We start from the raw sequence: 18,243 nt of genomic DNA on the forward strand, positions 1-18,243 counted from the left end.
TAACTCTGCAGCATTATACTCTGCTTGATTACACTTATTTTTAGTGAAGACTGCTGTCCTTTCTAAAATGCACATTGAAAACACTGTTAATATATCTGCTCGGTTTTACTAGAGGAAGAGAATAATATTAGTAGAAGATGAACTGCAGAGTGAGGACAGCGATCAAGTTATATCCTCCACATGTCTTAATATAGTGGCCAGTTCATGATATCCCCCACAGCATTTTCACTTCTTCATTGAATACAATTTGCCAATGACCTTTCATCTCTCTCTAGTTAAGAATTATCGTTTCCATATAAGTATCCAGGCAGTTCATTTGTTCTATTTATGCCTTGTTTCTCCACAGTTCAGAGGCTTTTGATGTTTTATGAGACCACTTTTTATTTATCAGGGTTTTTTTTATCATTTTCAAATATTTGTGTATAATGGATCATGCTTACTTAAGATATTAGAACGTTCTTTTCTAAAAAAAAATACACATACTGGGGAAGTAGATAGAGGACTCAATTCAGCCGAGCAGTTTTTACTGCTAAAATTTAACCATTGTTGCAATCATGAAACTGACATATTGTGTGAAAGAAAATCCCTGCTGGATCAGTAGAGGTGGGGTGGCAAATAATAAGATAAAGGCAATAATGGTATGTTCTACCACAGTCAAGTCTATAGCAGCAATTTGGCATGCAGTGAAGAATAGTTGCAGGAATTAGGTATGTCTAGTGAAAAGAAGGACTAGGGACAACATGATAGGAATCTTCCAGTATTTGAGGGGCTGCCCTAAAGAAAAGGGGGGGGGGGTCAATGTATTTTCCAAAGCACCAGAAAGCAAGACAAGAAGCAATGGGACTAAGGAGAAATTTCCTGACAGTGAGAACAATAAACCAGTGGAATGGCTTGCCTTCAGAAGTTATGAGTGCTCCTTCACTGGAGGCTTTTAAAAAGTATCTGGACAGCCATTTGTCTGAAATGATGTAGGCAGAGACCCTATATCATTGCAGTATCCCCTTGATCACGTGATCAAAATTCAGACGCTTGGCAATCTTGTGATGACTTTTGTGACCTTCTAACAAACAAAGTTAATGGGGAAGCCAGATTCCCTTAACAACTGTGTTACTAACAACTACAAGGAATCACTTAACCACTGTAACAAGAAAAGTGGAACAGATCCGTTATTCTGTATGCCATTATATCTCTGAGTCTTACTGGCAAGGTTCTGGCTTTGGCTACCAGGAGAAGATTACTCTCTCAGTTGCCTACCAATGATACTTTGGGGCAAAGGTCACTTAACAACTGCCTCAATTAGCAACAAAAATTTTGGGCTCAGTTGTGGTCATAGGTTGAAGACTACCTGTATCTATAGAGTTATAACCTTAGTTTGGCAAGATTCTGTGAATTAGATGTAAGCAAACAAAGACTTCAATTCAATTGGATCTGGTTATCTTGTTTCTGGGCTTGGGCTGATGAAGAGCCTCTCAAATGTCATTTTGCCACTTTCAAAAGTCTACAAAGACAACAACATTCCATGACTCAGAAGGGCAACAACATGTGCAAAGCACCAGGTATTGTCAGAGCAGATATTCTAGATGTGGACAGATTTTTATTATATGCAAAAAATATTTCAAACATTAAAATGATTGATAAGCCACCTACTTTTCTCGTTATAATCTCAGTGAATATTATGGTTCATTGACTTTCTTCAAATATTTCACACAGGATGTGTCTCATTTATAAAATGCTATCGAAGATACTGTAGATCTAGAGCAGGGGTCCCCAACCCCCGGTCCGTGGACCTGTACCAGGCCGCGGCATGCCAGCAACTGGTCCGCACAAACAAGCAAAGCCCTATCCGTGAGATGCAGGCAGCACACAAAACCACGCATCCTCCAGTCTGCGGAAAAGCTTCTCTCCACGGAACTGGTCCCTGGTGCCCAAAAGGTTGGGGACCTCTGATGTAGAGAGTTACCAATTACCCATCCCGATTCTAGGAGATCTGATGTAGATTGATTATTGGCAGTTTGAAAGTACATATGCTGAAATCTCTAACACCATAGAAGATGACAGTTTTCTAGGTTTATAGTTTATAACAGTTTATAGAGCAAACTGTTTAAGCTTAAATCTCAAATCCATTGAGTGTTAATTCCACATAAGTCAAATCCAAACTAAAACATAACCACTAAACCCAGTAATACCAGGGCTTTTTTTGTCATAGAACGCCCAGAACGGAATTCTGGCACCTTTTTTGGATGGAACCTTGTAGGGTAGACAAGGCGGGTTGTATGACATGTGTGAATTCCGGCACCTTTTTTTTTTTTTTTTTTTTACAAAAAAAGCACTGAGTAATACTATATATGTAAGGATAAACCTGTATGGTCAGTTATTTCTATAGGTCTACTCCAGTCATGGTGAACTACTTTCCAATGTTGAATTACATTTCCCAGCATCCTCTAGGCCACAGGTCCATAACTTTAAGTTAAGCTTTGATCCAATTTCTGCTGTGCCCGGTAGTCATTTCTGATTCTTTTCAAAATCTCAGCCTGAGCTGTAAAATAAATTTGGCAGGACTTAATCCTGGCTATTCACATTTTAGCAACCAACCACTGCTTAAAGGTCAGTAATGATTTATTCTAGGCCAGGCTTTCAAAGCAAAGCATTGAGCTTGATTTTCTTGGACAAGTATTCCATTGTAGAAAATACCCATGTTTTGATAAATTAATGCAGCTAGTGGCATTAATCCCCCAGATTGCCAAGTGTGAGTTTATGTGGCCTGATCCTATGTGTGCTATTTGGAAAAAGGTTCCATTGATTCCAATGAATTTTCTTTCTAGGTAAAGATGGGTAAACTGATAGTCTTTTATGTGAATAGAAACCATAAATAATGAATTATTATGTTTTAAAATGAAGAAATTCCAAGAAGTGAGGATATTTCTTTTTAAAATGTGTTTCAAGTGCTTCGGCAGAAAGTAGCAAATATCTGGATTACTTGCAATAAAAAGCAATAGTTTCTGATTCACAGGAATAAGTGTACTGTATATATGTTATAAGGACCTAAACATAAGCTATTAAGTATAATAATTCTTTCTCTCTCTCCCTCTCCATCTCTCTCTCTCTCCACATCCTCCCCCCTCTTTCCTTCTCCTCACTTTGCCAGCATATAAATTAATTGTGTGTTTGTGTCTCTGTGTGCATACCTATATATTCTCTATTTGCTTGTAAGCTCCTGTGTCTGTTCTAAAAATAAACCCCCAGGCTGAACTCAGCGTTCTAATGTTCTGCAAGTCAATATCTACTTTATACTATTTTACATGTGGTTCTGATTGAGGGATCAAAAGATCTAAATAGAAAATAAGCTAGATCCTAGATCCTTTTCTAGAGAGGAAAAGCCTGCATTCATTTCTTGTACAAATATACTGCCAAGATTCCTAAAGATCTCAAAGAGATTCATTATGGCAGAAGGTTTTATAGGATAAAACCCAATTCATTGAATGCCTGGTGTTATCTTTGTTGACATAGGTCCTTTTTTTTTTAAAAAAATCCACAATTCTACCAAGAGACCATCAAGCACAAGTGTTTCAGTCAGTGAGATGCCTATGTAAAGTTCAAATGTTTACAGTAAAAGAATAGTGTGGCCATTCATAACACCAATAATTGGATAAGGCAATTTTCCAGGCTCTGTAAAACAAATTTATTATGCTAGGTCAATACCTTGCAGCTATGAATTGTAATTTTGCAGTTCTTGTATATACTTCAGCCTTGCTTTTGGGCTGCATAAATTTGTATTTCATAGTTTTTGACTAGAGAACAGCAACCTATGGCTTAAAGACCAAAAGTAGCCCCTGAGCTCATTTCTGTGGCCTCAAATGGCCCCGAATCATATTACCAAATTTAGTAACATAATTGCAAGGTTTCTCACATTATGAAGGTCCAAAAACATATGAAAATGTTAGCATAAGCCTGAAAATACACCTGACAGAGCTTAAAACTCTCTTTGATCCAGGAAACAATGGAAAATCAGCTGATCTACCCCATTTTGAATCTTTGGCAGGCTAATATGACCCTTGTTCTCTTAAAAATATAAAGGTTGTCCATCACTGCAATATTTCCTTCTTTGTGTTACTAGTCCATCTTTCTCCAACCTGGATTGAATCAGATGTTGATTTGAACTCTTTGGATTCATTGGCAACATGATTAATCTTGAGAATTCTGGAAGTTGAAATCTAGATATCTAGAGAATATTACATTAGGGGAAGACATTGTGCAGCTTTTCCTCTGTTCTGTATTATGAAAAATAGATAGCAGAAACAATGGGGACATAGTGGGAAGTTATAAATGGGAAATAATTGTCTGGGTCATCCAACAAAATTCTGTGAATGAAGCTGGACAATTGGAAAGCTAGCAAGGGAAAGAGTATAAAGTAGATCATAATTTGATAATAGACTTGTTTGGGTTGATGTGTTGGGTCAAATAGGCCTTGATTTGCCTAGGACATGCCAATTATTGACATGCCAGTTACTGACTCAATTTTAGACCCACTTGAGTTTTCACTTGAAGTAAGACTCTTCTGTCTTGTTAAAAAGTCATTAGATTGAAAGATTGTTCACATCAAAGATGATGTGGCATAGCGCTGGGATGAATCGCTGGAAGCTGAATGGCATATAAATGTGATAAATTATCACTATGATTATATATTTATTTCCCTTCTGTGCCATATTTGTTTCACTCCACAAAGGGATCTTTCTCCTTTTTTTACATTACAGAATATTTGTTTTTCATCAAGATAGTATGCAGAACATACTATCTTGTTGATATCGTTCTTCCCTTCGGATACTCTTTTATTGTCTGATGGGAAGCCCTCTGCAACATGGAAAATGGGCTGGCCAACACAATGTGCAGAATAGTAGTTCTGGGGATTCAGTTTAGTAGCAAATACTAATAAGCCCCTTATTTTCAGCTAATATTTACTATCGAGCAGCTGTTTTGCCCAGCAGCTGATCAGCTGCCTCTGAAACATTCACAAACAGAACAGTAGCCATTGGCCACTTTTGTTTCCCAATCAGTAATAGAGAAAAGCATGGGACCACTAAACCTGGAGGAACCATCATGGCCAGCATTAAATCTTGAAACAGCAGATCCCAGAAATTACTTATAGGCTATAAGGAAAAATGCTGAGTTCAACTCCTAATATAATTATGGACTAATCAATTGGGCTTTGGGTGAACTGTTGATTTGCAGGTTTCTACCTGTTCTGTGATCAGAAGACTGCAATACAGATGTACACTACTGTCTTGTACTAACTCCTCTGTGCCACAATTCTGAAATGTAATAAGCTACCTTTTTTTTCTTCCATGTCCACCTCTCAGAGGCTGCCTGGAGACGTTTTTGTAGTTTTTTCAAAAGTGATTTGACATTGCTTCCTTCCTGAACCTGAGAGAAAGTGATAGACCTAAGGTCACCCTGCTAGCTTTGTGCCTAGGGTGGGATTAGAACTCATGGTTTCCTGGTTCTAGACTGCTGCTTTAACCACTATACTAAACTGGCTCTAATTAGTTGCTACCAGATAATGAAGTCTTGTCTACTGGCCCTAAAAATATTCATTCAATTCGTAAAATAAAATAGTATTTTGTATTAGTATTAGAATATTATGTAAAATATGGAATGCTTACTAGCTATAAAATAAAATAAAAATTCTCTAGGATTATCAGAAGATCTACAATTACCATGATTTGTTTATTTAATAACTAAATAATAGAAGTTTGAATTTTGCTAGGCAGCAGCAGTATCAAGCTAGATAAATGTCAGAGTGATTTGATGCTGCTGACAAGCCAAATTTTAGTTATCATGTAGCTAATGTTCCATATCCCTAGCAAAACATCAAGACAGCATTGCTAATAGGACACCCACTTCGTTTAGCAACTAGATCATTTTGTTTTTAATTCCACCTGAACACAGAGCTTGTGTGACCTATATGAAGATCTCTTTTTCTTTTTCTAGCTGAACTAATACAGCTTTTGCCAACCTGGCATCCTCTAGGTCAGGGGTAGGCAACCTTGGCTCTTTTATGACTCGTGGACTTCAATTCCCAGAATTCCTGAGCCAGCCAAGCTGGCTCAGGAATTCTGGGAGTTGAAGTCCACGAGTCATAAAAGAGCCAAGGTTGCCTACCCCTGACCTAGGTATACTCTAGGTATATTAGGTTTATGCATTCCCAGTCATCTGGCAATTCTGAAAATTGCAATCCAGCACACGATAGTTAGTTGATATTCCTACCCTAATACACATCACAGCTTTAAAAGGTAGGTAAGAAAGTGTAGTTATTCAAGTTCCTGAACAGCTAGAGATATATGTATGTGTATGCGTATACATAAACTGGTGGGAAAAATGAAGAATATAGACAGCATGTTAACTCTCATAAATTACTGCTTTCTACAAAGTTTGATACGGATCCTCTTAGGATAAAAGCAATCACTGTATTCAGAGGGGCTGCAAAATATAAACTGGGGGTGTTACAGCCCTTACAGTTTGTGGATTTCCCAGAAGCAACAAGTTGGATGCTGAAGGAAACACATCATGGAGAGAAGGCAAGACTATAGCTTTGCTCAGCTGATCTTTAGAGTCAGAAATTACCTATTCTAGTTTCTGTAAACAAAGCTTCCTCAGTACATTGTTTGAAAGATGCTTGGTTTTACAATGGAAACTGGGGTTTTCTTTTCTTCAGATATTCCCCTCCCTATTTTTAAAGTGCTCCCATTCCTTTTTATTTTGTCCAACACGATGTGGGAGACCTATCTAATCCTTTAGCCGACTATATCTCAACCTCAGCAACTTCAAGATGTGTGGACCTCAATTCTCAGAATTTCCAAGGCAATAGTTGGCTAGGGTATTCTGGGAGTTGAAGTCCACTTCTTAAAGTTGCTGAGGCTGAGACATTGCCTTAGCCTTTAAATAAATACTTGAGCTTTCCTTTCCAAAAGCAAGTTGATTTTGAAATATACATACGGTATAGCTGCTGTTTTAAATGACTCTGTTCTGAATATTTCGTTTGCTGTCCTGGGATAAACTGTCCAAGAACTGCATCATGAGTAAGTATATAATGAATCAGATCAGTTCCACAGTTTTGATAATGGTCTGAAATGCAGACAAAAGCCAAAACAAGTAAATATTCTCATGGCATATACATTAGGCACAAGATATAAGATATTGCCCTAAATATTATTGCCTACAGCAATATTCTTTCTGGCTAGGGAATTTTGGGAGTTGCAGTCCACACATCTTAAACATGTCAAACTTGAGAAACATTGGTCTCAAGAGATTCATAATGGAAGAGAACAATACCCTTGTGGTCTGGCCTCTGGGTCCCAGAATGCTGCATGAGAAAGGTCAGTTTTTTTCCTGAACAGCTTCAGTTGACTTTTGCATGGTAAGTAAAATCCTTTATAAAAAAATTAGGTAGAGTTGCATTTAATTAATTATTATGATTAATTCTACTTTTTGCTTTCAATTGTTACTTCAATTAATCTTAATAAAATCAAATCTTAATAAAATACCATTTGTATGGCTAGCACCAATTTATTTAATAATTTCTTTCTTTTTGACATTGCATCCAAATCTTTGAAGGATGTCATTTTATCCAGGTTGTTTGTTAATAATTTCTTCTTTGAGTTTCCATAAGCTCGTGCTTCTGTTAACTGTGACAGAATTGATCTATCTTGTTTTCTGTCAGCCTTTCTTAATTACCTTTAATCTGCCCATGTTTCAGGTCTTCTAAAAATGTTTACTTCCACTTTCTATTTCTTCTACTTGTTGTGATCTAATCAGTCTAAAGGTTTATCAATAAAAGAAAGCTAGGCCTTTTTGAAACTCCCTTCATCATTCCATTAACCATCAGATGTTAGCAATGTGATTTCTGCTCCTCCTCCTTCTTTAACTCAGTTGTGTATCTGGAAGTTCTTGTTCTATGTATTTTGGAAAAGTGAGTTGCTAAATCTTTAGTAGAATCCTCCTAGCCTGTGAGATCAATGCAATATTTTAGTAGTTTGATGAACATTCCCAGTCCTTCAGCTTTGCCTCTCTTTCCCACAACTGTTTGCGAACAAAATATGATATTTTAAGTGCATCTTTCTATAAGGGTTTAAGCAGTTTTGCTAGTATTTCATCATCTCTTGAAGCTTTGTTAGTAGCAATTTAACTTCATTTCCACAATAAATGATCAAACGGTCAGTGATCTAACTTTTATACTTATCACTGATTTAAGGATTTTTTTTTACTGTTCTTTTGCATATTTATGCCAGATTTTCTTTATGTCTTCTTTCTAAGTAGCTTTTTGTCTTCTTGGCCTTTTATTATGCCCATATACATAAAAGATGTTCTTCATTTCTGCAATTTTAAGTAAGCCTCTTGTCCTTCCCAATCACTTGTTACCCTCTTTGCATTGCGTATTTAGATATCAGTCTTTGTCTTTTCCTGTTCCTCTCCAGAGTTTAGCATTTAGTTTTTCCTCTGTGCCTGTTATCTCTTGCTTTCTACATTTCTTCAGTTGTTTACAGCCTATCAGTAGGCAGTCATTTTGCCTTCTTTTGCTTTTTGTATTTCGGGATATTTCTGTTTGCTTTACCCTTAATAGCATTACAAATTGCAGTTCAGAGTCCTTTGGCACTCTAGTTATCAAATCTAATTCACCAAAACTTCCTTCACCAAATCTCCACTTTAAACATTTCAACTTAGTAGTTTTGAGAGACTCTAAGATTTTGGGGACCAACCTGTCCTACATCTATGAAGTAATGGTTTGATCAAATTCATCATGATTCTTTTTGTAAGTGTAATATTTGCTTCTTGCTAGCTTGGCTGGCTGATTGCTTTCTGCAACATTACAGGTGGTACCCCTGGGAAATACTCTTGACAAACAACAAGCAGAGAGGTTAAATGCATTGTTGTTTGGTGTTTCAGAGAAATTCCATAGAGATCATTACGCATTAGAGTTAGCTATTCTCCCATTTGTGGAATGTTATTTGGAAAAATACTTACCTAGTTCCCAATTCATTTTTCTTAAGAAGATAGGAAATTGCTTTCTAAAGTAGTGAGTCAGTCCATTGACCACAGAATGCAATGTCTTTCTTTTGGGAGTGTTTCTCAACATTACTTGGAAATGCAAGGAAGTTTTTGTATACAAATATGCATTCTAGGCCAATTTTACAAGGCATGGAATAGTCCTGAGAAGTAGTTTATTTTTTAATTTATTATTTTATTAATTTTTAAATTAATTTTAATTTGTTATTTATTGACATGATGTATACTCCACTGTTTGCTCTAGGGCACTCTTTTAAACTTGATCTAAATACAGGATGAAGCACCAAGTAGGGAGCAAATCAACAAAACACAATAATCATTGGAAAAGGTATCAGTTATCTGGATAGCCACAAGAAGATGATGGATGGTGGGAATCCTTATATGGTGTTGAATCAAGTGTAGAAAACAGGTCTTGTTAGTATGGAAGTTGAAATAATAAATAATGGCTTCTGAGATGTAAGTCCTGCTAATGCTATGAAGAGTTTTGAGTTACAATGGAAACATTAATATGAGTAGTTTCTTCCAAAGCAGATTGCTTGTTTATGTTATCGCCCATTGTTTATTCTCACTGGCAGAGGTTTTCTAGCTTGGAGGGGAGGTTTCCCATTAGCTTCTATTTTAATGTATTAACAATTTGGTTCCTTTTGACATCTTTCAATTTTTCATGGGAACAGGTTGCAAATCCCTGCTCTAATCTGATCCCTTTCAAACTTGGGGTTGCATAGGAGGCCTTTTACATAAAAAGGGCATGTAATATTATTTTTCCTAAAGGGAAAGACCATAGAGCTATGGCTAATCTATGATTCTACAACTCTTACCCCCATATTTCTCAATGCTACAAATTCATATGTCCATTCCAGAAAATTGTTAGGGAATACATTTTAAGCCAACAGGCTTTCCAAAAAATAAAGGAAGATACAAAAGATCAACTGGGACTATATACATTTTTGAAAGTAAATGGTATTATTTCTGCCTATAGCAATATTTCTTCCAAGGTAGGAAAGATGACAAATGAACTTCACACGGATCAACATTCATGTCACAACTAAGTCAGAAATATGCATGTTTTAAACCTAGAAATACTTGATAAGTGGCTACTTGCAGCTTGTATAGACTGATGGTTTCCGGTATCTCATAGGTGTTATTTAAAAATAGGTGTTATATTTATAGTTCTCTTTTAATTTATCCTCATCCATGCCAGTCTTCCATTACCATGAACTTTTCAGATATATTCGATTATACTTCCCAGAATTAACAGCCAGGTTGGGAAGTCTGCCCCAATTTTCTTAAATGAGGATACTTTCCTGATGCCGTTTGACTCTGAGGGAAGTTCAAACAAGTCACAAGTCCCCGCATGCTTGCAGGAGATCTAAGTCCAGCCCACCTTGAATACCTCTCTTATCTCCCACCTTGAATACCGCTCTTATCTCCCATTCATTCCCCTTAACAGCCAGTTGATCAGATTCTTGTAGAGAGCTTATGCTCTCCTGATTTCCCTAGGGCTTGACCCTAAAACTGTTGTACATTTGCTTGAACCAATGAGGAAAAAAAGAGATTTAATATCCACCTGCAATTAATTAAATAATTCTGCTATCATCAAGGATAGTATACAAGACACTTCCATAAGCAAGATCTACTATTTCTAGGTATGTGAAAAGAAGCAATTGCCTGAGACAGATCATTATTGGCACAGAAAGGTTCTGTTCATAAAATTAGACAATAATTCTGCTCCATTTTCTTATGATTTTGGATGAATCAGGAGAGCATATGAAAGTTTACTTTCTCTGGGTTTGGAAATAAGTTGAATGATAGCTCTGAATGAATTATTATTAGGAATTATAATTATCCCTTAGGGATCAACAGACACTGTATAACCACCATACATTGATGTAGTATTCCCAAACCTAATATTCCCAGAGAGTCTGGAATATAGTTACCATAAATCCTGAATAGTGTTGCATGTCAGTTGGGCCCAGATGATGGATGGTGATTATTTAATACAATAAACTGAAGAGCATGAGGTAAAAGAAAGTTGTACTATGATATACCAGCCAATTAGAATGTATCTTTTTTTTTGGCATTAATATTTGGTGCAGTTTTCGCCCTTGTAACTAGATTGACTGAAGGAGATGCTTCATTTCACTAATCATATCTTCTCAGAAATGCTCTTAAAATGGACTACAGCTTTTTTATATTTCTTTCCATAGAAATAAAAATGGTATCCTGGTTTTATGCAAATTAATCTTCTTTCCTTTCTTTTCAGGGGTGTTGTGAAAGTCGACGTAAATCTACAGAAAGTGGATATTGATCAATGTTCAAATGAAGGCTGGTTTTCAGGAACTCACACATGCAATTTAAATAATACTGAGGTAAGAAATCATATGAAGAAAACTAATTCATAGATTATAATGCAGTCTTTCATGTTAAATTTTATTTTGCATGAAGGCTGACAACATTCTTGGTCAATCTTATAGAATTGCCAAATTAAGTAAAAAAACATTTTAAAACAATGGCCAGTGGCCAAAATCTAGATAAGATTTTGAGAAAAATTAGCATTCTCACATAATATTGTGTGAGATTTCACATTCCCATATGAGGTCTATATGAGATCTTGGCTAAGAGATTACTAAAAATCTCATGACATCTGACCCTTTATTTTTTATTTCAAAATCACACATTTCCCAAGCCCGTTGGCAAAACAACTTCTGTTCTCAAAATGTTCCCTTTCAACTTTGTGACTCTAGGACTATTTTAAAACCCTAAAATCATTATGTTTCATCTTTGGGTATTCTATATCCTTATTGTATGGCATTATCTTGGAAACTCATTGCAAGAACAATGTACCAATGTTGAAAATAAACAAGGAAAGCCATGAGACAATATAGGGTTTCTGCTTTATCCTCTGCTTTATTTTTAAGAAGAGACCTACTTCCTTCATTTACTTTTTTCCCAATTAACTTTCTGTATTGTTTGCCATTGGACGTATTTCTAGGTAAGTAAAGGTCTAGATCAGAGGGGCATCACATACTTTGATTTTTAGGAATTGTTTTGCTTTTCAGTGGCTTTTGTTTTTAAACCAGGCCTGAGATCCTTTGTGCTACTGGGTGAGTTCTGAGTATGAATGAACAAATAAAATGGCCTTTATGTGTACTTCAAATGAAGCTATGTTACACATTTAACACATTTAACTGAGATTAAATATTTATGTACATTAATACACATTGTTTAACAATGTCCATTACACTTTCTACAGCAGAGATGTTGGTAAAAGCCTGTTCAACTGAGTAATCTTTGCTTAAAAGGTATCCACAGTTATGATCACAAAAATCAAAACAGCAACCACAAAGATGCAATAGCTCTTCCTCTTTTTTATATGCCCTACATGTGCAGCTTACATAAGCATAGACAGAGTTTCATCATGATCGCCATCTTTACTTTTTTGATCAGACCCTGAAAGCCCTCTGGCTTGGAGGGACGTTTAATATCTGAATAGGCTGGATGTCAGAATGTGGCACTTACTGCTTTTTTAGAGTGAGGCCACATAGAACCATTCCTTTGCAATAGATATTTTTACAAATCTGGGGGAGGATCAGCAAAAGGAGAAAATGTCTTGCAGTCTACTGATGTGGGAGTAGCAGCAGTAGCCTACTTTCCATGCTAATCAATTTGAATTCTTCCCCACTTGCTCCGAAAGCCAAATCTTTCTTCATAGTCGACATGGGTGGGTGTTTTGTATTTTGTTTGTTTTTCTTGAGCATTAGCTCTCTTATAATTCATTCAGAGCCTTGCATAAAAAGCATTTTATAGTTGGTTGGTAAATAAGTGTTATTTTCAGCCAAAATATTGCAAAATAGGAATGAAAAAAATACTGTGCAATTTTTGCCAATATGCTGCTACCAGATTTGGGCTGCAAATCTCCAGTTCACCACACGATGGCAGCAATGATACATATAAAACAAACTCTTTGCTGCCATCTGGTAATTATTCAGATATTTTCAGCCCAGAATATGGCAACCCCAATATCAGCTATGAATTTGTAAGCTTCTTGTTGGTAACTGGTCTACTGTTGCTATATTAACTTAATAGCCAAGATTAGTTAGCCTTTTTTTCATCACTGAAAAGCTCAAAACAAGATTACTTTTCCCTGTTGAGGCAACAAAAAAAAAATCTTTCACTATCTGAATTACCAAACCGTTAATATTTGTTTGCTTTTGCCAATGAGATCCCCCCTTACAGTTTGGTATTTTGTGTATTCATTGTGGCTTATAGACCACAATATGGCTTTGCAAATTCATGGGCTACTGTTATATGTGCAAGCCACCTCAGTTCTGATAGAAATGCTCCCAGGTTTGGAAAAGATTTATTCTTCCAGTAGAGAAGATGAGACAAATTTTGTGGGTGGAAGATTTCTATGAGAACGAAAGGAGAGAAATGTAGAAACCATCTTGTAGACAAAAAAACTAAAGGAATATACATGCAAAGGGTGTCTGTCTCTAGGAATCTGCTATGTTGTGAGTGATTGGAGCAGCATTTACCTTATTTACATTCAAAAAGAAATATGTTCATTAATTATAAAATCCCTGGAATTCTTATAGCTTTGGACAGTGTTCTTCAACTATGGCAACTTTAAGAGGTGTGGACTTCAACTCCCATAAATCCACACACCTTAAAGCTGCCAAGGTTGAGAATCAGTAGTTTAGAGCAGTGGTGGCGAACCTATGGCACGCGTGCCACAGATGGCACGCAGAGCCCTCTCTGTGGGCATGCGCGCCGTTGCCCCAGTCCTAGGCCTTCAGCTGGATTTTATAAAACCTTTTCGCTTTAGGCCTCCGCCGCTGTGTGCAAAAAAAAAAAAGGTTCAATCAATCAGTCAATTTCAACTTCTTGCGGAAAAAAAAAGATCTTGCAAAGTTGGAATTGATTGATTGAACTTTTTAGTCCCACCCAGTTTGCTGTTACCACCGCAGCCATGCCCACCCAATGGACCACTCCCACCCAATTGGCCACACCCACCCAATTGGCCACACCCACCCAATGGCCACACCCACCCAGCACCCAACGATACATAAATAGGTTTGGGGTTGCAGTTTGGGCACTCGGTCTCTAAAAGGTTCGCCATCTCTGGTTTAGGGAATAGGAAATGGGTAGTAGTATTGCACTCTCTTGTGTATATACTGTGGATCTTGCTATTTGCCCTTTATTTATCTTCTCACTCAGAGAGTAGAAAGACCATATAGTGCAATCTCTAGTCGAGAGATTTTGTGTGAGAAAGTGCATGGCTACTAGTGATATTCTTCCAGGAATTGTGTAGATAGGCCAACTATCTACCTAACAAGAACGCCTTATGAGAAGTCTAATCACCTGACACTTCAGGCAGCACTAAGTATGTGTCTGCCTTGAGGAAATAAAAAATATATTATTCACTTACTGTGCATTAGATAATTATTAGATCTGGATCCCACTAGATCCCATTAGATATAAAGAGCAACCTATTTAGCATTCTCCCACCTATTTTTCCTATATAATCATGTGGGTAGGTAAAATTAAAAGTCATTTATTCAAAATCATCTGGTGGGCAGTTTCTCTGATTCTAGTCCAACACCTAACTACTATGCCGTATTCTAGTTTTCTCAACCAACTCTGCTTTTTCCTGTGTTATGAAACTGCAATCCTCTTGAATGTCTTATTTTCTTAAAGATAACCCACTAATGAAGTACTATATGATCTTCAGCTACAGAGTATCCTGTTCCTCCTTCCATTCATGAAGTAAGATTTGGGAAGTTGTGGCAAATAGCTAATTATAACAAAATTAGACTATTGTATTGCTACCGTAGAAACCAGCTCTTGATTCTCTCAATTAATACAAACCTCAGAGTATCTAAGCACTTCATGTAATTGGCTTCTATAACAAAACCTGTGTTCAGAGATCCGAGCAAATAAGAATAATAGCATGAAAAGTGAATGAAAGCAGCAAGGTTTTGACATTTAGCACATTTAATGAATGGCAGTCTAGCTGGGTGCTATTCGCATTTGGGACTGAGTTATGAAAGCCCGACTGAGGGTGCCAAGGGGCTAAGTTTCTATTTACACTCTTTTCAGAAAGAGCAGAGCCAGAGTAAATAGGTCACAGTGGCGGGCAGGTTTTGTGTGTGGCAGCTGGGGAAAAGGCTTTGCACGTTGAGCACAGAAAGGCAGCTAAAAGAAGGGAAGGAGCATTGAGCAGACAAACGAAGGTGTATAATGAGTCCCTTTAAATTTAGGAGGAAGTCTTCATTTGGAAGATGAGATAAGCCAAATGATAAATGGGCAGTAGGGCCTTGTGTTATTCTTAGTCTGATACTTTAAGTGGGATGTGAATTCTCCAAAATAGCAAAGGCATGCCCTTTTAGCTAATGAAGCCTTCATGTCTAAATTGGGACCCACCTTGGCAATGGGTTTAACTTTTAAGTATGGGGCTTATTTTGATCCAAATGTTTTTTATTTGTACTGAAAGAAAAATGGAAACAATTCTTTTCATAGTAAAAACAACAACAATACCAGACGTATTCCAACAGGACAAATTCCTAAACCTAGGCTCCTGACAGGATATAGAGTCCAGAACTGAGCCTCCTCATTCAATATTTACTTTAAAAAACACAACAATGAAGATTAACTTTGTGTTAGCAGACCCAATGCAATATAATTAAGGTATTCAGTCCAGAGGAGGGTTTGTCAACCTTAGCCACTTTAAGAAGAATGAACTTTAACTCCCAGAATTTCCCAGCCAGCAAGTCCACATATCATAAAACTGCTAACTGAAACATCGGTCCAGAGGAACAGCCATTTAAGATACAATTTGTGAGAGCTCCTAATTCAATCTACTGTTTCTCCTTCTAGAGACATGATTACAGTACAGTATTTGCTATTTTTGTTTTGTTCTGAAAATAGTGCAAACCAGGGCTTTTAAGTTTTCACAGACTGCACCTATTTTGCACTTAAACTTCTCAGCCTCCTGGCTTCTGGTTTGCCATTGTGGCACTGGCGGACGCATGGAGGCGAGCTCTGTCTTCAGCGTCTGGTTTTATCCCACTGGGGGAACCTGGAAAGAGTAGAAAGTCACCCTGTAGGGGCGATGAGCAAGGAGAGGACCCCTGCTTGATCCGGGGCAGTTCTCCATGTAAAAGACTGGCCATAGCAATATGGTTCGTCATTAAGCTGCTGACAGCTGAAGTCAAAACTACAACCAAACACCTTTAAAGCAATGTGGATGAAACTGGGTGAGATCTAATCTTCTCTTTAAGACTTTAAATATTTTTCCTGCAAAAGCTGCCCAAAATATATCTCCCCTTGTGAGGAGAGAGGGAAGGGAATTCTTACCCCACCCTCTAAGAACAGCGGCAATTGACTACCTAGGGGAAAAGAACAATTATAAGAAGAATTCTAATCTAATTGGATGCATATACCTTTGAAATCTGGAAACTAAAAGTTTTCCTATTCTTACTGGAGATATTGGCTTTTATTTAAAAAGAAAAGAAACAAACCTTGAAAAACTATTATTAAAACTCAGGATTTAAAAAGTTTTAAATGGCATTGGTGACATCTTGTGGTGAAATATGCTATTACAATTTGTTATTGACTAAAAGAGACTTAGCTGGAAGCCCAGAAATTAGAAAAAAACCTCTCGACTTGACATACCATCTGTGAGAAACACAGCTGTAAAGAAATAACTGCAAGGCGGTTTATCTGGCCTGTTTGAACTATGAAGATAAACCTTTATTGACTTTCAGAATTATATGTGGGAAACTGTTTTTCTATTTCTTTACATGAGAAGTCTTTGTTACTACACAAGATGATGGAATACTTTGGATTATAAATTCTTATCTGCCAAACAATTTTCACTTTAAGACTATTCGCAACACGTGAAATAGATGTCATACATCTAGCTACAAAAACTACTAACATTTGATTTTAAAATCCATAATTTAATACATTATCAAGAGAATATGGATGAAGATCAGGAAAAATTCCTTTCTATATTGAAATCAATACATGAAACCGTTCTTTCAGCATGTAACAAAAGGAGAGGCAACATAAAGGAACAAGATGCCAGCTTAAATATACAGACCCAGATTTTGACTACAATCAAAGACCCAACAATGGAAAAAGCAACAGGAGAAATGGAACAACTAAATATTAAGACAGAGGACCCAACTGACCAACAAATCCAGCCAATGGGGAAATTAGAAAAGAGAGTGACAACATTGAAAATGGAAAAGATTTTTTTCATAAATCAGAAGAAACTTGAGGAAAAGGAAGAAGAACAGACTAAATGGAAGATAAACTTATTAGGACAACTGTGGGAAACTGAAATAATGGGGAGGTGATTAAAGAAATATAATGGAGCTAGTTCTTCCCAAAAATTGTAATTAAATGGTTTTTCTTAACTCAAATAATACACATAATAATAGAGGGAGAACTGTTTGATGAATTAAAAGTATTGACATGGATGGTTAGTTGGCAAAGGAAAAAAAGTCAGAGTAAGGCTGAAAGAAATTAGGATTTTGATTTATTAGGGGGGATTTTATACTATTGATTAGAAAGTTGAAGATGGTCAAATATAGATTTTTTTTTAGAAAATAAAATAATATTATAACTGAATAGGTAAGATGTGTAATAAGATTAATAGATTTTTGGTTTAATATGGTGGGGGGGGAAGAGAATTTTTAAAATAGAATAAGATTATATGCAAATAGATAAGATGTATATTTAGAATATTAGATTTTGTTATAAAAAGGGGGAAATGTAGAAGTTGTGATAAGGGAAACTCTAGTTACCTAAAGCTTAGAAATTATAACATACCAAATATTAAGTTGAATATTGAGGGGAAATTAAAGCCTGGGGAAAAAGCTACAAGACATTGATGTATATAAGATTGAATGTAAACACAATTAAGATATGTATAAGTTCAAAATTACTGATAAATGTAACAAAGCTAAGAGAGATGAAGTGCCGGAAAAGACGCCTAGAGAGCAGTTGGAGGGCGAGCCGAACCGAATCCGATCGAGCACAGGTAAGGATGCAGGTTAGATCCTACCTAGTGGCGATGAGGGTGGCGAGGTCTAACTACTACTCCACCCTCATTGCGTCATCAGATAATCGCCCGGCCACCCTCTTCAGGGTGACCCGCTCTCTCCTTCAGTTGAGGGG

The 18,243-nt window shown here is 36.7% G+C and overlaps 1 protein-coding gene across 1 annotated transcript in view; it reads left to right on the forward strand.

Moving 5' to 3' along the window:
- GPR158 (G protein-coupled receptor 158) overlaps positions 1-18,243 on the forward strand; it is a 131,292-nt gene that overhangs the window by 10,928 nt on the left and 102,121 nt on the right. The window contains exon 2 of the mRNA XM_015810670.1: positions 11,321-11,426. Within this exon, the coding sequence (XP_015666156.1) occupies positions 11,321-11,426 (106 nt within the window). The remainder of the gene's footprint in view (positions 1-11,320; positions 11,427-18,243) is intronic.

This window comes from Protobothrops mucrosquamatus, unplaced genomic scaffold (genome assembly GCF_001527695.2).
Source record: "Protobothrops mucrosquamatus isolate PMUCROS unplaced genomic scaffold, P.Mucros_1.0 scaffold13, whole genome shotgun sequence".
Classification (NCBI taxonomy): Eukaryota; Metazoa; Chordata; class Lepidosauria; order Squamata; family Viperidae; genus Protobothrops; species Protobothrops mucrosquamatus.